Source organism: Mangifera indica, chromosome 11 (genome assembly GCF_011075055.1).
Source record: "Mangifera indica cultivar Alphonso chromosome 11, CATAS_Mindica_2.1, whole genome shotgun sequence".
NCBI lineage: Eukaryota > Viridiplantae > Streptophyta > Magnoliopsida > Sapindales > Anacardiaceae > Mangifera > Mangifera indica.
In genome coordinates this window covers 11938407-11959873 of record NC_058147.1, presented here as the reverse complement: position 1 = coordinate 11959873, position 21467 = coordinate 11938407, and the positions used below count along the sequence as shown (strand labels likewise).

The following is a 21467-nucleotide window of genomic DNA, read 5'->3' as shown; positions in this document are numbered from 1 at the left end:
TGTTTCCATAATTAAAAGGTGGAAACTTGAGAAAACATCAAACCTTGGGTGGGAAATAGTCGTTTGGCCTAATTGTTATCAATGGAATGAAGGAAATATTTTCATTATTAATTAACAATATATTAATCAAAATTTAACATGTAAACTACGTCACTGTTAATCAAGAATCAAAATTTTTCTATTACATACATTAATAAGGCACTTCATTTTGCATGTTCACAATTAGTAATATATTTAAGGGAAAAAGGACTATTTCCCACCCAACTTTTAATCTAATCTCAAAATCATACCTATGACACATAGAAAACCCAAACACCCACCCATGAACTAATTAATATATTAAAAGCCAAATTGGCTTTTTTTTTTTCGGTTACAAATTAATGCTTTGGCGGTTGGTGTTTTTTTTAATTTCCTGGTACAAATTTTTGTTGCTAGCTAAACTTATTTCATTAATCACTTGGAGTGTAAAGTGACTTTGGCGCAAAGTGAGCTTGTCGTGAGTTGTTTGAAGTATCTATTCTGATATTTATGAGATGAATCGACCGTCATTTATTGATATTAATTAATTATCTCTTTCTCTTTTCTCTCTGCAGATAATTAGATATTTAATAATGCTACTAATTATAATTGATTAGTAATACGTACTAAGATTTTTTGAATTATTAGGGGATTCTTGTTTTGTTTGACCAATATCCAACATTTATTATATTAATGAGATCCAATCCAACCCCTTTCAACCTAAGATTGTTTTGTCATTTAATCTTAGGGAAAAGGACTATTTCCCACCCAACTTTTGATGCGTTCTTAAACTGCCACCCATGGCAGATAAAAATCCACTTTTCCCATCCATGAGTCGTTAATATGGATGATATCTGTTTGCATAAGGGTAAAATAGACATTTTACCCTTACTAGATGAAATGACAAAAATACCCCTCAATTTAATTTACAAAATTCGTCTCAAAATTGATGTGAGGGTTTTACCTTTACCCCCCTTAGGTTTTAGAAACTAAGATTTCACCTTACCTAAAGTTTTCAAACTTTGAAAACTAACATTTTCACCCCCAAACCTAGGGTTTCCATATTTTTCAAAAAACATGCGCTCCCCATAACTTTCAAAACTAGCAGTTTCACCCCCATTCTTCAACTTCAGCTCTCGACGTCGTCTCCGACGTCTTCACCGGCCTCCTCCTTCTCTTGGTGCGACAACGGTGGTGCGACGAAGAGATCTTCATCTCCTTGTCGTCGCACGGTGCGACGAAGAGACGGAGATCTATTTGTCGCACGATGTGACGAAGAGACAAAGATCTCTTCGTTGCACCACTGTGCAACGAAGAGGTCTCCCTTCGTCGCTCCACCCAAACGACGAAGGATGAAGCTTCGCCATCCTTCATCGCTTGTCGCATCATCCAGACGCGACAACAAAGCGTCATCCTTCGTCTGTTCTTCCCGATCTGGATGACACTTCGTCGTCCAGATCTGGGCAACACTTCGTCGTCCAGATCTGGGCGACACTTCGTCGTCCAGATCTGGGCGACACTTCGTCGTCTAGATCTGGGCGACGAAGGGTCATCCTTCATCGTCCTTTGTAGTCAGAGATAGGAGATCGGTCGAATGCGTCGGCTGTCAGTGGTTGTCGGAGAAGGAAGTGAACCCTAGGGGTGAAATTAAACTTTTCAAACTTTGAGGATGGGTTAGTTATTAGTTTTTAAAACCTGGAGGGGGGAAACGGTAAAATTTTAAAGTTTTAAGGTTTTAAATTGTAAGTGACGATTTTGCTCCTGTCCCTAACTGAAAAATTGGACGGCAGTTTGGTCATGGGTGGGAAAAATGGATTTCCATCTGTCGTGGGTGGCAATTTAAAAACACATCAAAAGTTGGGTGGGAAATAGTCCTTCTCCCTTTAATCTTATCTATTTTCACATTCTGACTAAATCACGAGGAGTTCAGTTTGACATGCTCTTAATGGCAAAATTAAATGTCTTCATCATCTCTTAATAATTACCAATTTAAAGGTATTTTCCTCTAAGTAACTAGGATTAATTATAATAATAACCTCATTTGTTTTAATTGATGTGTTATTCATTTATTCAGCTGTGGAGTTGGGGCTTCCCTTGATCCCTGCATACTCTGAAGCTTCTGGAGATCAAGTTCTTCATGGAGTCAACTATGCTTCTGCCGACGCCGGCAACCTTGACATCACCGGAAGAAACTTCGTAAGAAAACTTCATTTATAAGGAAGAATTCATATGCAGATAATAGAGGAGTTAAATTTTTATAAAGAGTTTGTCTGTATAATGTTTGATCAGGTGGGCCGTATACCGTTTAGTCAACAAATAAGGAACATCCAAAATACTCTGGATCAAATTACTGGTAATCTGGGGGCAACTGATTTGTCCAGGGCCATCGCAAGATCTATATTCTTTGTAGGGATGGGGAGCAATGACTACTTGAACAACTATCTCATGCCAAATTACAATACAAGAATGAATATAATGCTCAACAATATGCTGATCTTTTGGTTGAACAATACACCCCGCAACTCACTGTAAGATCTTTTAACCTTGTTTACACACCGTAAATCTTTACTTTTAAAACTTATACCAATCTATATCATATCTTTTTGATTGATTTTGATTCAACTATATATAGTACCCAACTGAGCTTAACTTATTAGTAAAACTGACGAATTTTTTAATCTAATTATGTGCATGACAAATACAGAGCCTGTACAATCTGAGCGCTCGGAAATTTGTACTGGCTGGATTAGGAAGAATGGGCTCCATACCAAGCATCTTAGCTCAAAACCAGCTTGGTGCCTGCTCAGAAGAAGTTAACCAGCTTGTTTTGCCTTTCAATACAAATGTGAAGATGATGATCAACAATCTTAATGTCAATCTTCTCGATTCAAAATTCATTTACATCGATATCGCTAGAATGTTTGAAGATCTGTTAGTCAACTACAGATCCTATGGTATATATACACTACTTCTATACTTAATATTTTATCATTCAATAAAATTATGTATACCCATTTTAAATGTACAAAATTACTTTTTCTTGTTTTCTTTATATTATCTTCAGCTATTTAAAATAGTGATACAAATTTACGTCTTCCTCACTACTTTGAACTGTTTTATGCACACAGGGTTTAGTGTTATAGATTGAGGATGTTGTGGGATCGGGCGAAACAGAGGACAAATTACGTGTCTTCCATTCCAAACACCATGTCCAAACAGAGATCAGTATGTGTTTTGGGATGCATTTCATCCAACAGAAGCTGTCAACATTTTATTTGGAAAGAAGGCCTTCTCGGGCGACTTAAGCATCGTTTATCCCATGAACATACAGCAACTTGCCAATCTTGACATTGGACCGAATTAATTAGAATTAAGAATGAGAGCCATGCCCATACATGCGGTTGTTTCAGTTTAAAGGGCTTGTTGTAATCAGAGGAAAGTTGGGATTGTGGTTTTTTCTTTCATAATGCAGCAACTTTAATTTGGTTATCCTTTCATGGATTTGTTTCCTTTGTCTTTTAGTAAAATCATATTGATCTGTATGATTCTCCATTGAATTCGCATTGATTTTGTGTAATTTAAACTAAAATCGCACCAAATTAGTGCAATTTGAGCCAAAAATTCCACTGAAACAACCACCAAACAACCAACAAATGTCTGTAGTGTCTAACTGAACTTTGTTTCTGATACATGAAAAATAAATTAAAACATAAAAAAGTAACATAGTCTAAAAACCAACTACAACGTCAGTGTCTGGCTCTCTCTCAAAAACACAACTCAAATTACTAGTGCTCCACCACAATTAAGGGATTTGTATGATTGCCATTAACATAATTAGTGTGAAATGCAGCTTTTTCTATTGGTCGATATATGAATAATTGAAGGCACTTTTATCATTTTGTAAATGTGAACTTTATAATTTTTTTTTTATTTTTCTTTTTGGTGTTTGGTGGGAAAAGTTAGTAACTACTTTATAATTTGTTGCACACTAGTGTTGTTGACACCATAATTAATAGTTCCTCATGTACATTTATAATCTAATTGTTGATGATGCTGAGAAGAGAGACTCTAATTTTGATACAAGCCTCAAAGACAAGCCCTATTTTCAGTGCATGAATTAAAGCAGAAGGCTAATTTGTGTTGTGTGATAGCAGTAGTCTTCCACTCGCAATTTGAAACTCCATTCTGCTAGCAAACTTTAAAAGCCCATTTTTGAGATAACTGAACTTAGGTACCAAAAAGAGCAAAGAAATCAAAGGATGCAGAAGAAAATCGCCAAATTAATCAGAAGAATTTGGTTGCCATATAGAATATCCAAAAAGCACCACAACTCTCTTAATCACTAACCAGACTTGAATCTTCGCGTACTTGTTTGGCAGTTACTATTAAGAATAATTATTCCACGTAAACAATAAATCGAGAAGTAAATGTATCGAAACCTCTCAAGGACCCTCTAGTGATGGATCACAAGAGAGATTCCCTTCTACCAGGAAGGCAGTCTCATCATCGAAGTTCAACTTAGCATCAGCTACCACCAACTTCTTACTAGAGACTTTATCAAGCGGATTCATCTCTCCAAAGAAATAAAGATTCCCACTAACATTGATTGGTAAAAACGAACAAATGTAGAGACTATATTTATGTATGTATATTACAAGTAGCACTAAGAGTACACAGATGAGACATTCATGTTCATACCATTTCTCAATAGCATCATTTTGATCAGTGGCCTTAGGTGCTAAACCATCTACAACCTTACAAGCATCTTCGTTAGTATTTTCCTTTGAAAACAAAATAGGCAACTGTCAGAAACAAGGATGTATACTAATACAGCAACTTGGTAGTCAAGCCAAATCAACAGAGATGAAGACAAAATCTATAACTTCAATTATATGACTTCTTCATTAATGGATTCACATAAATACAATCACCACTACAATGTTGGCACACACCTTTACACGGAAACTTTAACGTTTGCCAGGGCTCTCTTGATAAGCTATACTCCCCTGGAAAATGCACTTACTCAACAATCAACATCCCGTTGGTTCTTGGGTTGAAAAGGATGGTAGCAAATTCAGGACTTCACGATAATCTTCATGCTTTCCCAGTAAATCTAATATTATTGAACCTGTGGATGCATCTGGTTTCACATTTCTCTCTTTCATTTTGTGAAGAAGTTCCACCACTTTTAAAGTCTCATTATTCTGCAAGAAACCAGACATAAGCGTATTGAAAGTGACCAAGTCTGGCGCAACACCATTTTGCTCCATATCTGAGAAACATTTACTTGCCATTTCTAACTTTCCTTCCTTACAAAATCCATGCATTATAATGTTATATGTAATAACATCTGGAACAAAGCCATTACTATGTAATCTGTTGAACATTTCCCAAGCAATATTGAGTCTCCCTGTTTTGCACAACCCATTAATGAGACAATTGAAAATTGTGATGTCAGGTTGAATGTTTCGATTTATTAAAGTATAGAACAGTTCAACAGCCTCCAAAACACAACCATTTTTGCAATACCCATCAATAAGAATAGTATACGTAAATAAATCGGGAGGCAAATTACTAAGTTGCATCTTACCAAATAGCATTTTTGCATGTCTGGCATTACCGTTCCTAAAAAGCCCAGATAGCAAGGTATTATAAGCAAAAACATTTGGCCTAACTCCCTCTGAAGTCATTTCCTCATAAAGATTCAAGGCTTCATCAATTTTTCGATTCTTGCAATACCATTTGATCAGAGTATTGTAGCTAACTACATCAGGTGTGCATCCCATACTCAACATTGAGGCTAAAAGTTCCCTGGCATCATCAATTTTATTTGTCAAGCATAAACCCTCCATCAAAATATTGTAGCTAAAAACATCAGGCTTACACCCCACACTTGCCATGGAATCAAATAGCCTTCTAGCATCATCAATTTGACCTGCCAAGCAAAAACCACTCAAAAATCTGTTATAAGTTCTTGTGTTGGGACAAACACCTCTATTAATCATTAGTTGCAACAACCCATTGGCTTCGTCCATCTTTCCATTGATACAGAACTTATCAATTACCACGTTAAATGTCACCACATTAGGTTTTACACCTTCCTCCAACATCTCTATAAACAAAGTTTCAGCCTCCTCCCAATTAGATGTATTACACAAACCATAAATTAGAGTGGTGTAAGTAATCACGTCTGGATTAATGCCCTTGGTCTTCATTTCTGAAAACAGTTTCTTTGCCTGGTCTACTAACCCATATTTGCAAAGACCATCAATAATTGTAGTATAGCAAACAATATCAGGCTTACAAATGACACCAAATTCACCATTCCCGTTATTCATTTCTTCAAACAACTGAAGGGCAACAGTGACATTACCAGTTCTACACAACCCAGTAATCAAAGTCCCAACTGTAACCACATCCGGTCTACAACCAACCGAAACCATTTTCCTAAAAAATTCAATGGCCTTCTTAATCTTGCCCGCCATACAAAGACCATTAATCAGATTGCTAAAAGTCAAAGCGTCTGGGTAAAAACCCCTCCTAAAAATACTCCCAAGAACTACAAAACCATCAGAATCGCGTGCCAGTTTGCTTAAGCAATCAATTAAAATATTCAAAATAAAGAAATCCGGCAACAACCCAGCTGAAATGAATCTCGTGTACATCACAAGAAGTTGATCAAAATGTTTTTTCTTAACAAGTGCAGAAAACAAAATACGGAAGGAAGACATAGCAGGAGTTGGGTGCATATGAATCATATAATTGAAGGAATCAAAAGCTTCATCAAGAGAAAAGTTACCTGACCTGCAGTTTACACGAAGGAAATTATAAAGTTGAGAATGGTGCTTAAGAGTGGAGAAGTGTTTGGGCGGTGATTTTGTGTGTTGATTTTGTGAAACTGAAGAAAGAATAGATGAAGATGAAAATCTAACATTGAAAGATGATTTTGAAGAAACAAGTGAAGTTTTAAGAAACATTTTTAGAGGAAATTTGAAAAAAAAAAAACCCTAAATTTTTTTTTGAAACAAATCAGGTCGATTCGGGTTTATCAAAGCATGAACTACATCTATAAGACATTTTTCTGTCAAACATTTCTTTTTCAATATATAGTTTCTCTTCAAATTTCCCTTTGAGCAGCTCTGCAAATTTGCATATTTAAAAACAGAAGAACTAACTGATTAAAAGTTAAAAATTATAAATACATACACCAACACTATTTGTTCTTGTTCAACTTTAATTTTGATACATAAATATCACAACAAAATATAAGATAAGATAATTATTATCAATGGAATGAAGGAAATATTTTCATTATTAATTAACAATATATTAATCAAAATTTAACATGTAAACTACCTCACTGTTAATCAAGAATCAAAATTTTTCTATTACATACATTAATAAGGCACTTCATTTTGCATATTCACAATTAGTAATATATTTAAGGGAAAAACGACTATTTCCGATCCAACTTTTAATCTAATCGCAAAATCATAACTATGACACATAGAAAACCCAAACACCCACCCATGAACTAACTTCCATCCAAATTTTCAGTTAACGACAGGGGTAAAATCGTTATTTTACCTATAAATCTTAAAACTTTGAAATTGATATCATTTTTCCCCTAGGTTTTAAAAACTAACATTTCAATCCATCCTTAAAGTTTGAAAAGTTTAAATTTCACCTCTAAGGTTTGTTTCCTTCTCCAGCCACCATCATTCTGACTGACGACCGATGCTTTTTATCTTTCTTCCAGATCTGACTATGAAGGATGATGAAGTACAGTCATCTAGACTCGATGATAAAACATCATCCTTCTTTTTGAGTCTTCCCATTCTGGATGACAAGAGTCATCCTTTGTCAAAGAAAACTTTCGTTTCTTCCTATCATCTACTAGTTCCCTAAGCCATCGAAAATGAAACCTGGAAAAGGGGAAAAAGTGAATTTTTCAAAGTTTAATCATGACGGGTGAATGTGAGTTTTGTAAACTAAGGGGTGAAAATGATATAAGTTTTTTAGGTTTTAGGGTTTATGGGTAAAATAATGATTTTACCCTTACTTCTAAGTAAAAATTTGGACGATAGTTAGCCCATGAGTGGATGTTTGAGTTTTTTATCTATCGTGGATATAATTTTGAATTTGGACTGAAACTTGGGTGGAAAATTGTCCTTTTCCCTATATTTAATAAATAAAACTATATGTACAAATAATTTTATTAATTTATTTATATATAATGATGTGATGTTATGTGATTAAATGATTAAATTGCTTATTTTTTATTTTATTTCAACACTATTCAATCAAGAAAAGGACAATTTTCCACCAAAGTCTTAGTCGAAATTCAAAATCATATTCATGGCAGATATAAAATCCAAATAGCTATTCATAGGCTAACTGTAATATAAATTTTTAGTTAGAGACAGGGGAAAAATCGTTATTTTATTCATAAATCCTAAAACCTAAAAATTTTATATCATTCCAACCTCAGTTTAAAAAACTCACATTTACCCCCATGATTAAACTTTAAAAAATTCACTTTTCCTCCTTTTGAGGTTTAATCTCTAGTGGCTCAGGAAACCGACTGGAGATCAAGAAGAAGTGTAGGTCTACTCTGGCTACAAAGGATAATGAAAAACGACCCTTCGTTGTCCAAATCTGAACGACGAAGCGTCGTTTAGATCTGTAAGAAGAGACGAAGGACGATGCTTCGTCGTCCTTCGTCTCATTGTCTAGACATGACGAAAGATGATGTTTTGTCATCCTTCGTCTCTTCTTATAGATCTAGACAATGCTTCATTGTCCAGATTTGGATAATAAAAGGTCATCCTTCATAAAAATTATATTATTGATTAATTATATTTTAACCCCATAACTCTAATAGAAAATTTTAATAGAAGTTGAATGATGAATGAGCATTTGAATTTTTAAAACATTGTGAGTGAGAGTTTGAGGATGGGCTAAATCTTAGGTGGTAATAAGTCTTTTGCCTTTAATTTATTATGAATAATGTTTTACTCTCTCTCGGTTTCTTAAGGGAAACAGAACAAACAAAGTGAGACAACCTTTAATGTAATCATGCAAACTTCTAATAAATTTTCAATGTGTAAATATAAATAATTGAGAAAAAGAAAGTTAAAAAAAAAATTATCGATTCTCAAATATTTAATGGTAATTGGTAAGCACACTTGTTAACAAAGAATCATACTTTTCTTAAATTTTCTGCCACGTAGATAAGAAAATTAAAGCATTGCATGAATTTCATCTTTGAGCAAACATAATTTTGATTTTTATTCATTATAAAAAACACCTACAATTTACGAGTCATACTTCGTTTTTTTCCCTCTTAAACACGCTTTAGCACTTTTTCCTTTAATTAAAAGACACAAACAAATCATACTATTTTAAAAATTAAAATAAAAAAGAAAATAATGCAAAGTATATCAAGTCTATGGAGGCTTAAGCAATCTAAACACTATGGAGAAGCGTGGATGACTTGTGCTCAACTTGCATCTAGAATGGTCAACTCATGATCAAGTGACGCCAAAAAAAAAAAAAAAGAAAAGAAAAGTCATCAAAGAAGAAAAAGAATCAATACCAAAGAAGAACATAAAAAGCCATTGAAGAAGAAGAATCATCCACATGGTGAGATAAAGTGTCATTATACTAGTGAGATATCAATCTTGGGCAGAACAACAATCCAAACTCAAACTAGCTCATATCACATCTACCCTAAACTATGAGAGACCATGGTCTCAATATTGCCAACACCAATCTCGAAAGGCACTCCCCATTCCAGCTTTTCTTTTGTTGTCTTTAACTCAATTCTAGTAGATTGTTTCCTTCATTCATCCAAGACAAACTTTAGAATCATACTTGACATGTTACTATACTTAGTGAGCACACTCTATAGTCACGTGTAGCTTTCTAAGGTTTAAGACCCAACTTTGCTTCAACTTGGTTCAAAATCATAAACTCACTAGAATATGCAACTCAAAAGACCGAGTTCCAATCTAACATATCTAAACATTGGAATACCTATATTAGGTTGTTGTCAATATGATTTGAAATAAGGTTGGTAACTTGCTTCTTAATATGAAAGGTAAGCTCATGCTCATGAATACTCAAAGTAATAGTTTCAAGACGAAAGGCGATGTTGGTTATGTGTTGTTTGTATGTGAAGACGAATGACGATAAAGATAGAATCCATTGCTCGAAAAATATTAGGTTTAGGATATCTGTTGATTTGACCCATATTTGAGTTCCGAAAAAAATGTCGATAAATATTTGAAATCAAAATCTCTAGCCAGAGTATAATATAAGTTATACGAAAGATATTTGTGATGAAGTGTTTTGAACATATCAATTGATGATTTGTATAGAATTGAAATTAGGACTTTGACGAACCATAAGCCCGAAATTGATCAAGATTAGATGATGGAAAGATCTTATCTACATGAAATGTACGATTGAAGGTATTAGGTTCAATAAAGTGTTTTTTCATCGTAGGTTAGGGGTTATGACACATTGCTAAATGTTTATCATAATCGTTGAGTTTTCATATGTATTTTAGATTGTTCAAAAAAAGACTCATGATTATGTCATAGTGAACCTAAAGGGTCACACTAATAAACCAAGCTTTTGAGAGGAAAGAGTATATTATCTGAGATTGGCTAGTATCTGAGATTGGCTAGTATCTTTCGAAGGATACTTAACATTAGTATCATATAAAGTGTTACATAGGTACAAAAGTAATATTTTAAAAGTTAAAATGTTTGTGAAGCAGAATTAGGGTAGCTAAGATATATAATTGATATGCATGCATGATTGTAGTTTAAATTAAAAATTTAAAGGACCGATTAATAATTTCATTATTGTTAATTAGCCACCAACATAAAAATGGCTCATTAGTTTATCTTAGATGAACTAAGCTCGTTTGAAACAAACTTTCTATCACAAAAACAACATTCCTTTCCCTTCTCTCTACCCCTCGGGTTTAGGTGTTTTTGGCTTGGAGGTGCAACTTTTTTGAGATTTTTTAAAGTGAGAGACTTCTTCCATCATCCTACATCTAAAGCAAAGGAGTAGGTAATCTTCTAACCTTCTCATGTATGTTTCTTTTCATGCTTTGATTCTTGCTTTTATGTATATGCATGGCCATTTTGCTTCATTCTTCTGCCCCATTTATTTCAAAAACTATGTCACTACTGATCAAGAATTAAAATTTTTTCATCACATACATTAACAAACACTTCACTTTGCATATTTAAAAATAACAATATATTTAATGAATAAGCTACATGTACAAACAAATATTATCAACTTATTTTTATAAACTGATGTAACAATTTGTAATTGAATAATATGATTGCTTATTTTTTTAATCTTATTTTAACATTATCTAATCACATATTGTTATATTAGATTATACAAACAAGTTAATAAAATTTGTTTTTATACATATTATTTTTCATGTTTAATTACTAAAACAATAATGTGTATTTTAAATCTTCGTACATTGACCTTGAAATGGTATTGATACTAAACATGGTTAAAATTCAAAAAATTTTAAAAATATATAGAAGAATTAATTGTTGAAAATATTGTTAGTAACACATCCTTAAACAAATTTAAACTGCAACTTACAAGAAGAAACAAGCCAAAATTATCTAATTAATTTATTATAAATGTTAAAATATGAATTAATTGTATATTAGAATATTAAAATATCTTAATAATACATAAGTGTATATCTATCATAAATCTTATATAAAGAAATAAAATTAATATAATTAATATACAATAATGTAAAAAGGGAAAATATATATTTAGAATATTTGCTAACTTAGAAAATAAAATATTTGGATTATATTCTAATATAGAAAATAATATATTCAAAATCTATTCAAATATATTATAACTGAAATAATATATTTGAAATATATTCCAACACACCCCTCAAACTTAAGTAAGCAAATAAAATAGAAAATAATATATATTTTAGTTAGGCTTGCTCACGCCCTTGCTTTCACATATGAAAAAAGTGGAAAGATGAGTTCATTAGTTTGGGTACATTCACACTTTCACTTATGTAGAAAGTGAAAAAATGAGTTTTCAATTCAAATATTGTCATGCTTTCACCTGCTTAGAAAGTGAAAAGATGAGTTTATCAGACTCACGTCTTCACCTATGTGGAAAGTGAAAAGATGAGTTTGCAAACGTGATGTTTGCTTAATTGAGTTTGCAAACTCATCTTTTATGTTTGCAAACTCATCTTTTCACTTTCCACTTAGGTGAAGGCATGACAGAACCTAATAAATTCATCTTCCTACTTTTTACACAAATGACGGCATGAGCGTGCCCAAACTAAAACTCATATTTCCATTTTCTACATAGGTGAAGGCATAAGTGTGTCCAAAGTAATAAACTCAGTTTTTCACTTTCCATATATGTGGAGATGAAGACATAAGTGAGCTTAACTAAAATGCCGAAAGGATGCTTGTCTTTGATACCATCTAAAAATATGAATAAATTGTATTTTTTTGTATATTAAACTATCTGAATAATACATAAATTTTTTTGTATATTAAACTATCTATCATAAATTTTATATAAGGAAATACAAATCAAGATAATTAATATACAATAATATAAAAATGGAAAATATATATTTAAAATATATGTTAACTTAGGAAATAACATATTTAGAATATATTTTAATATATAAAATAATATATTCAAAATCTATTTAAATATATTCTAACCGAAATAATATATTTAAAATATATTTTAACAATAAATAATATTTTCTTTTCTCAGTTTTTTAAGGGAAATAAAACAAACAATCATCTAATTTAATTTAATTTATTGTAATCACACAAATTTGTAGTAAGTTTTCAATGTATAAAATTAAAAGGAATTGAGAGTAAGAAAAATTAAAAAAAGTTATATTGATTCGAAATATTTAACGCTAATTGGTAAGCAAACTTGTTAACAAAGAATCATGCTTCGCTCAAATTTCAGCCACATAGACAAAAAAATTAAAGCATTGCCTAAATTTCAACTTAGAGTAAATATAGTTTTGATTTTTATTCATTATAAAGAACACCTACAATTTTCAAGGGCACATTAATTAAAAGGCCAAAAAGTTTATTCCCACCCAAGGCCAGAATAAATTAGAAGTAGTTTAGAAGTGTTGGAATTATATGGACAAAAAGTAGAAGTAGATATCAGAAAAAATATGACTATGGATGTTATTACTATGTAACCACACCATATCAGAAAAATATGACTGATGCATATCTTGCTTAGAATTGGTCCTTCTTTGTACTAATTTTTAAATGTAGATGTTATTGTTGTGTAACTGTTTTCACAAAGATAATTTTGTGATTATCTAAAACAATAATACTATATGTATACATTTTTTTGTATATAATTTATATGCATAAATAATGTATGTATCCAAATTGTATTTATGTATGTATATTACAAGTAGCACTAAGAGTACACAGATGAGATATACATGTTCATACAATTTCTCAATAGCATCATTTTGATCAGTGGCCTTAGGTGCTAAACCATCTACAACCTTACGAGCATCTTCGTCAGTATTTTCCTTTGAAAACAAAAATAGGCAACTGTCAGAACCAAAGATGTATACTAATATAGCAACCTGGTAGTCAAGCCAAATCAACAGAGATGAAGACAAAATCTGTAACTTCAATTATATGACTTCTTCATTAATGGATTCACATAAATTCAATCACCACTACAATGGTGGCACACATCTTTACAGGGAAACTTTAACGTTTGCCAGGGCTCTCTTGATAAGCTATACTCCCTTGGAAATTGCACTTACTCAACAATCGACATCCTGTTGGTTCTTGGGTTGAAAAGGATGGTAGCAAATTCAGGACTTCACGATAATCTTCATGCTTTCCCAGTAAATCTAACATTATTGAACCTACGGATGCATCTGGTTTCACATTTCTCTCTTTCATTTTGTGAAGAAGTTCCACCACTTTTAAAGTCTCATTATTCTGCAAGAAACCAGACATAAGCGTATTGAAAGTGACCAAATTTGGCGCAACACCATTTTGCTCCATATCTGAGAAACATTTACTTGCCATTTCTAACTTTCCTTCCTTACAAAATCCATGCATTATAATGCTATATGTAATAACATCTGGAACAAAGCCATTACTATGTAATCTGTTGAACATTTCCCAAGCAATATTGAGTCTCCCTGTTTTGCACAACCCATTAATGAGACAATTGAAAGTTGTGATGTTAGGTTGAATGTTTCGATTTATTAAAGTATAGAACAGTTCAACAGCCTCCAAAACACAACCATTTTTGCAATACCCATCAACAAGAATATGATACGTAATTAAATTGGGAAGCACATTACTAAGTTGCATCTCACCAAATAGCTTTTTTGCATGTTTGACATTACCGTTCATAAAAAGGCCAGATAGCAAGGTGCTATAAGTAACAACTGTTGGCCTAACTCCCCTTAAAGTCATTTCCTTATAAAGATTCATAGCTTCATCACATTTTCGATTCTTGCAATACCAATTGATCAGAGTAATTGTAGTTAACTACATAGGCATACATCCCTTGCTCAACATGAAGCAAAACAATTTTCTTAGCATTACCAACTTTATTCGCCAAGCATAAACCATCCATCAAAATATTGTAGCTAAAAACAACAGGCTTATTACACCCATACTTGCCATGGAATCAAATAGCCCTCTAGCATCATCATTTGACCTGCCAAGCAAAAACCACTCAAAAGGGTGTTATAAGTTATCGTGTTGGGACAAACACCTCTATTAAAATCAGTTAGTTGAACAACCATTGGCTTCGTCCATCTTTCCATGATACAGAGCTTATCAATTACCACGCTAAATGTCACACATAGGCTTTACACCTTCTCCAACATCTCTAAAAAACAAAGTTTTAAGCCTCCTCCCATTAGACGTATTACACAAACCATAAATTAGAGTGGTGTAAGTAATCACATCTGGATTAATGGCCCTTGTTCTTCATTTCTGAAACAGTTTTCTTTGCCTTGTCCACTAACCCATATTTGCAAAGACCATCAATATGTAGTATAGCAAACAATATTAGGCTTACAAATGTCACCAAATTCACCATTCCCGTTATTCATTTCTTCAAACCAACTGAAGGGCAACTGTGACATTACCAGTTCTACACAACCCAGTAATCAACAGTCCCAACTGTAACCACATTGGGTCTACAACCAACCGAAAAACCATTTTTCCTAAAAAATTCAATGGCCTCTTAATCTGCCCGCCATACAAGACCATTATCAGATTGTTAAAAGTAAAAGCGTTTGGGTAAAAAACCCCTCTAAAAATACTCCACAAGAACTACAAAACCATCAGAATCGCGTGCCCATTTTGCTTAAGCAATCGATTAAAATATTCAAAATAAAGAAATCCGGCAACAACCCAGCTGAAATGAATCTCGTGTACATCACAAGAAGTTGATCAAAATGTTTTTTCTTAACAAGTGCAGAAAACAAAATACTGAAGGAAGACATAGCAGGAGTTGGGTGCATATGAATCATATAATTGAAGGAATCAAAAGCTTCATCAAGAGAAAAGTTACCTGACCTGCAGTTTACACGAAGGAAATTATAAAGTTGAGGATGGTGCTTAAGAGTGGAGATGTGTTTGGGTGGTGATTTGGTGTGTTGGTTTTGGGAAAGTGAAGAAAGAATAGATGAAGATGAAAATCTAACATTGAAAGATGATTTTGAAGAAACAAGTGAAGTTTTAAGAAACATTTTCAGAGGACATTTGAAAAAAAAAAACCCTAAATTTTTTTTTTGAAACAAATCAGGTCGATTCGGGTTTATCAAACCTTGAACTGCATCTATAAGGCATTTTACTGTCAAACATTTCTTTTTCAATATATAGTTTCTCTTCAAATTTCCCTTTGAGCAGCTCTACAAATTTGCATATTTAAAAATTATAAATACAGACACCAACACTATTTGTTCTTGTTCAACTTTAATTTTGATGCATAAATATCACAACAAAATATAAGATAAGATAATTCTTATCAATGGAATGAAGGAAATATTTTCATTATTAATTAACAATATATAAATCAAAATTTAACATGTAAACTACCTCACTGTTAATCAAGAATCAAAATTTTTCTATTACATACATTAATAAGGCACTTCATTTTGCATATTCAAAATTAGTAACATATTTAAGGGAAAAAGCACTATTTCCTACCCAACTTTTAGTCTAACCTCAAAATCATACCTATGACACATAGAAAACTCAAACACCCACCCATGAACTAATTAATATATTAAAAGCCAAATTGGTTTTTTTTTTTTCGGTTACAAATTAATGCGTTGGCGGTTGGTGTTTTCTTTAATTTCCTGGTACAAATTTTTGTTGCTAGCTTAACTTATTTCATAAATCACATGTAGTGTAAAGTGACTTTGGCGCAAAGTGAGCTTGCCGTGAGTTGTTTGAAGTATCTATTCTGATATTTTTGGGATGAATCGACTATCATTTATTGATATTAGTTAATTATCTCTTTCTCTTTTCTCTCTGCAGATAATTAGATATTTAATAATGCTACTAATTATAATTGATTAGTAATACGTACTAGGATTTTTTGAATTATTAGGGGTTCTTGTTTTGTTTGACCAATATCCAACATTTATTACATTTATGAGATCCAATCCAACCCCTTTCAACCTAACATTGTTTTGTCATTTAATCTTAGGGAGAAGGACTATTTCCCACCCAACTTTTGATGTGTTCTTAAACTGTCACCCACGGCAGATGAAAATCTACTTTTCCCACCCATGAGCCGTTAATATGGATGATATCTGTTTGCATAAGGGTAAAATAAATATTTTGCCCTTATTAGGTGAAATGACAAAAATACCCCTCAATTTAATTTGCAAAATTCATCCCAAAATTGATGTGAGGATTTTACCTTCACCCCCCTTAGGTTTTAGAAACTAACATTTCACCTTACCTAAAGTTTTTAAACTTTGAAAACTAACATTTTCACCCCCAAACTTAGGGTTTCCATATTTTTCAAAAAACAGCCGCCCACCATAACTTTCAAAACTAGCAATTTCACCCCCATTCTTCAACTTCAGTCTCGACGTCGTCTCCGGCGTCTTCACCGGCCTCCTCCTTCTCCTGGTGCGACGACGGTGGTGTGACGAAGAGATCTTCATTGTCCTGTGTAGTTAGAGATGGGAGATCGATCGAATGCGTTGGCCGTCGGTGGTTGTCGAAGAAGAAAACGAACCCTAGGGGTGAAATTAAACTTTTCAAACTTTGAGGATGGGTTAGTTATTAGTTTTTAAAACCTGGAGGGGGGAAACGGTAAAATTTTAAAGTTTTAAGGTTTTAAATAGTAAGTGACGATTTTGCCCCTGTCCCTAACTGAAAAATTGGACGGTAGTTTGGTCATGGGTGGGAAAAATGGATTTCCATCTACCGTGGGTGGCAATTAAAAGCACATCAAAAGTTGGGTGGGAATAGTCCTTCTCCCTTTAATCTTATCTATTTTCACATCTGACTAAATCACGAGGAGTTCAGTTTGACATGCTCTTAATGGCAAAATTAAATGTCTTCATCATCTCTTAATAATTACCAATTTAAAGGTATTTTCCTCTTAGTAACTAGGATTAATTATAACAATAACCTCATTTGTTTTAATTGATGTGTTATGCATTTATTCAGCTGTGGAGCTGGGGCTTCCCTTGATCCCTGCATAATCTGAAGCTTCTGGAGATCAAGTTCTTCATGGAGTCAACTATGCTTCTGCCGCCACCGGCATCCTTGACATCACCAGAAGAAACTTCGTAAGAAAACTTCATTTATAAGGAAGAATTCATATGCAGATAATAGAGGAGTTAAATTTTTATAAAGAGTTTGTCTGTATAATGTTTGATCAGGTGGGCCGTATACCGTTTAGTCAACAAATGAGGAACTTCCAAAATACTCTGGATCAAATTACTGGTAATCTTGGGGCAACTGATTTGTCCAAGGCTATCGCAAGATCTATTTTCTTTGTAGGGATGGGGAGCAATGACTACTTGAACAACTATCTCATGCCAAATTACAATACCAAGAATGAATATAATGCTCAACAATATGCTGATCTTTTGGTTGAACAATACGCCCGACAACTCACTGTGAGATCTCTTAACCTGGTTTACACACCATAAATCTTTACTTTTAAAACTTTTGCCAATCTATATCATGTCTTTTTGATTGATTTTGATTCAACTATATCTAGTACCCAACTGAGCTTAACTTATTGGTAAAACTGACCAACTTTTTAATCTAATTATGTGCATGATAAATACAGAGCCTGTACAATCTGGGCGCTCGAAAATTTGTACTGGCTGGATTAGGAAGAATGGGCTGCATACCAAGCATCTTGGCTCAAAACCAGCTTGGTACCTGCTCAGAAGAAGTTAACCAGCTTGTTTTACCTTTCAATACAAATGTGAAGACGATGATCAACAATCTTAGTGCCAATCTTCCCGGTTCAAAATTAATTTACATCGATATCGCTAGAATGTTTGAAGATCTGTTAGTCAACTACAGATCCTATGGTATGCATACACTACTTCTATACTTAATATTTTATCATTCAATAAAATTATGTATACCTATTTTAAATATACAAAATTACTTTTTCTCGTTTTCTTTATATTATCTTCAGCTATTTAAAATAGTGATACAAATTTACGTCTTCCTCACTACTTTGAACTGTTTTATGCACACAGGGTTTAGTGTTATAGATCGAGGATGCTGTGGAATCAGGCGAAATAGAGGACAAATTACGTGTCTTCCATTCCAAACACCACGTCCAAATAGAGATCAGTATGTGTTTTGGGATGCATTTCATCCAACAGAAGCTATCAACATTTTATTTGGAAAGAAGGCCTTCTCGGGCGACTTAAGCATCATTTATCCCATGAACATACAGCAACTTGCCAATCTTGACATTGGACCCAATTAATAAGAATTTAGAATGGGAGCCATGCCCATGCATGTAGTTGTTTCAGTTTTTAGGGCTTGTTGTAATCAGAGGAAAGTTGGGATTGTGGTTTTTTCTTTCATAATGCAGCAACTTTAATTTGGTTACCCTTTGATGGATTTGTTTCCTTTGTCTTTTAGTATAAACGAATGTTTGGCTCTTAGATTGGACATATCCTTATTTATTTCTGCTGTAGTAGTTTAATATTTTAGGGAATTATGATGTTATGGCTAGCAGCCATTCATAATTCTATGTATAAAGCTCCACCAAATCTTCACTATTCATAGCGGCATACCTGTACCTGTTGAGTGATGGGTTCCACGTCAAGTTAAAAAGTCCAAATGACCATGTTCCACCCAAGGTGTAATGAACCTTGTTTCTGATACTTGAAAAATAAATTAAAACATAAAAAAGTAACATAGTCTAAAAACCAACTATAACCTCAGTGTCTGGCTCTTTCTCTCAAAAACACAACTCAAATTAGGTGTTGTTGTTTCTGTTAAGCCTCAACATTTCTCCAATGGGTTGCTATTGCTTTTCTTTATGTAACTAATTTTCATAGCTATATGTCTCCATTGTTATAGTTAAATAACCAAATTTAAATTTTAATCAATCCTGATTGCATAATTTAATAAATGAATTATTTCAAAATAAAAAAATAAAGCAGTAAAAAACTTCATTCCACCCGAGATTTCTCACATTTTGTGTGTTTTGACATGTATATGAAAACTATCAATTACCACCCAACATAAAATATCCATAACCCCATGCAGTACATAATGTAAAATATCTATAGGCCCCCACACATAACACATTATATACCCTATATTTTCAATTAGAGTTAGATTCGAAGCAAGTTTACAAGCTTTATTAATAAAACTTAATGATTAAATGGTTGTGCTGTTGAAATAAATCGAGTTGTTAATGTAATGGTGTCAACTTAATAATTAAATGGTTGTGCTCTTGAAATAAATCGAAGAAGAAAAGTATTGGAATAAATGGTTGTGAATGTACTGTGGTATCCATTGTCAAACTTCACATAACTGAGGAAGAAAAACCAAAAAACAAAAAAGGTGGATGTCTTATGGTTCACTGACAATGGAAACTAAGGGTGGTTCTGGTTTAGTTTATTAGAGTTAACATAGTAAGATACAACTTTTCTATTTGAGAAAAATAGAGCCAAGAAAAAAAAAAAACATACGCTACTAGTGATGTTACGAGTTCCAATGTCCAACTTGGATGAATTAGAAGTAGTTTAGAACTGTTGGAATCATAGGGACAAAGATTAATTTAATTGAATATGTTTTTTTGATAGGTTTATTTGGATTGTGTTACTTTTAAGTGTTATATACATTTTAATAACGTTCTGTTGTTCTCTTCTTTCGCTTTATTTTCTATTGCGTTTCAGGGTTATGGAGTATCATGTTATTCAAGTGGATAGATTCTCATTTATGCTAGTATACTTTGTTGAGATTCTGATGGTGCTCTAGTTAGTGCTCCACCACACTTAAGGGATTTGTATGATTGCCATTAACATAATTAGTGTGAAATGCAGCTTTTTCTATTGGTCGATATATGAATGATTGAAGGCACTTTTATCATTTTGTAAATGTGAACTTTATAATTTCTTTTTTATTTTTCTTTTTGGTGTTTGGTGGGAAAAGTTAGTAACTACTTTATAACATCATGCAAAGTGAGAAACTACTTTATAATTTGTTGCACACTAGTGTTGTTGACACCATAATTAATAGTTCCTCATGTACATTTATAATCTAATTGTTGATGATGCTGAGAAGAGAGACTCTAATTTTGACACAAGCCTCAAAGACAAGCCCTATTTTCAGTGCATCAATTAAAGCAGAAGGCTAATTTGTGTTGTGTGATAGCAGTAGTCTTCCACTCGCAATTTGAAACTCCATTCTGCTAGCAAACTTTAAAAGCCCATTTTTGAGATAACTGAACTTAGGTACCAAAAAGAGCAAAGAAATCATAGGATGCAGAAGAAAATAGCGAAATTAACCAGAAGAATTTGGTTGCCATATAGAATATCCAAAAAGCACCACAACTCTCTTAATCACTAACCAGACTTGAATCTTCGTGTACTTGTTTGGCAGTTACTATTAAGAATAATTATTCCACGTAAACAATAAATCGAGAAGTAAATGTATTGAAACCTCTCAAGGACCCTCTAGTGATGCATCATCATCGAAGTTCAACTTAGCATCAGCTACCACCAACTTCTTACTAGAGACTTCATCAAGGGGATTCATCTCTCCAAAGAAATAAAGATTCCCACTAACATTGATTGGTAAAAACGAACAAATGTAGAGACTATATTTATGTATGTATATTACAAGTAGCACTAAGAGTACACAGATGAGACA

General features: G+C 33.0%; 3 protein-coding genes, 1 long non-coding RNA gene and 1 pseudogene across 4 annotated transcripts; 2 read left to right on the top strand and 3 right to left on the bottom strand.

Annotated features, from left to right (window-relative positions):
- Positions 1-1976: 1976 nt before the first annotated feature.
- Positions 1977-3476, top strand: LOC123228726 (annotated as a pseudogene).
- A 1701-nt stretch (positions 3477-5177) lies between these two features.
- On the bottom strand, positions 5178-7103 carry LOC123229122 (pentatricopeptide repeat-containing protein At1g12300, mitochondrial-like). Its single transcript, XM_044654728.1, has 2 exons — positions 5609-7103; positions 5178-5222 (listed from the first exon to the last, which is right to left on the bottom strand). Exons 1-2 carry the CDS (start codon positions 6993-6995, stop codon positions 5218-5220), a joined length of 1392 nt encoding a protein of 463 aa, XP_044510663.1. The 5' UTR covers positions 6996-7103; the 3' UTR covers positions 5178-5217.
- Positions 7104-13487: 6384 nt separating this feature from the next.
- On the bottom strand, positions 13488-15990 carry LOC123229133. Its single transcript, XR_006504808.1, has 2 exons — positions 15655-15990; positions 13488-13633 (listed from the first exon to the last, which is right to left on the bottom strand). It is a non-coding gene; the product is annotated as an uncharacterized LOC123229133 (long non-coding RNA).
- LOC123229127 (pentatricopeptide repeat-containing protein At1g62930, chloroplastic-like) lies at positions 13731-14585 on the bottom strand. The gene is made up of 2 exons (XM_044654737.1): positions 14234-14585; positions 13731-14176 (listed from the first exon to the last, which is right to left on the bottom strand). The coding sequence occupies exons 1-2, from the start codon at positions 14559-14561 to the stop codon at positions 13821-13823; spliced, it is 684 nt and encodes a 227-aa protein (XP_044510672.1). The 5' UTR covers positions 14562-14585; the 3' UTR covers positions 13731-13820.
- A 1987-nt stretch (positions 15991-17977) lies between the features above and the next one.
- Positions 17978-19190, top strand: LOC123228725 (GDSL esterase/lipase At1g71691-like). Its single transcript, XM_044654191.1, has 3 exons — positions 17978-18229; positions 18406-18655; positions 18830-19190. The coding sequence occupies exons 1-3, from the start codon at positions 17978-17980 to the stop codon at positions 19063-19065; spliced, it is 738 nt and encodes a 245-aa protein (XP_044510126.1). The 3' UTR covers positions 19066-19190.
- The last annotated feature ends 2277 nt before the right edge of the window (positions 19191-21467 follow it).

Bases quoted from the DNA above. Each gene is read 5' to 3' on its own strand.
- LOC123229122 (XM_044654728.1), bottom strand. From the start codon at position 6,995: ATGTTTCTTAAAACTTCACTTGTTTCTTCAAAATCATCTTTCAATGTT.
- LOC123228725 (XM_044654191.1), top strand. From the start codon at position 17,978: ATGTTTGATCAGGTGGGCCGTATACCGTTTAGTCAACAAATGAGGAAC. The intron at 18,230-18,405 runs GTGAGATCTCTT...TGATAAATACAG, and splicing joins AATACGCCCGACAACTCACT to AGCCTGTACAATCTGGGCGC. The intron at 18,656-18,829 runs GTATGCATACAC...TTATGCACACAG, and splicing joins AGTCAACTACAGATCCTATG to GGTTTAGTGTTATAGATCGA.
- LOC123229127 (XM_044654737.1), bottom strand. From the start codon at position 14,561: ATGAATCTTTATAAGGAAATGACTTTAAGGGGAGTTAGGCCAACAGTT. The intron at 14,177-14,233 runs ACAGATTACATA...GCATTATAATGC, and splicing joins TATTGCTTGGGAAATGTTCA to ATGGATTTTGTAAGGAAGGA.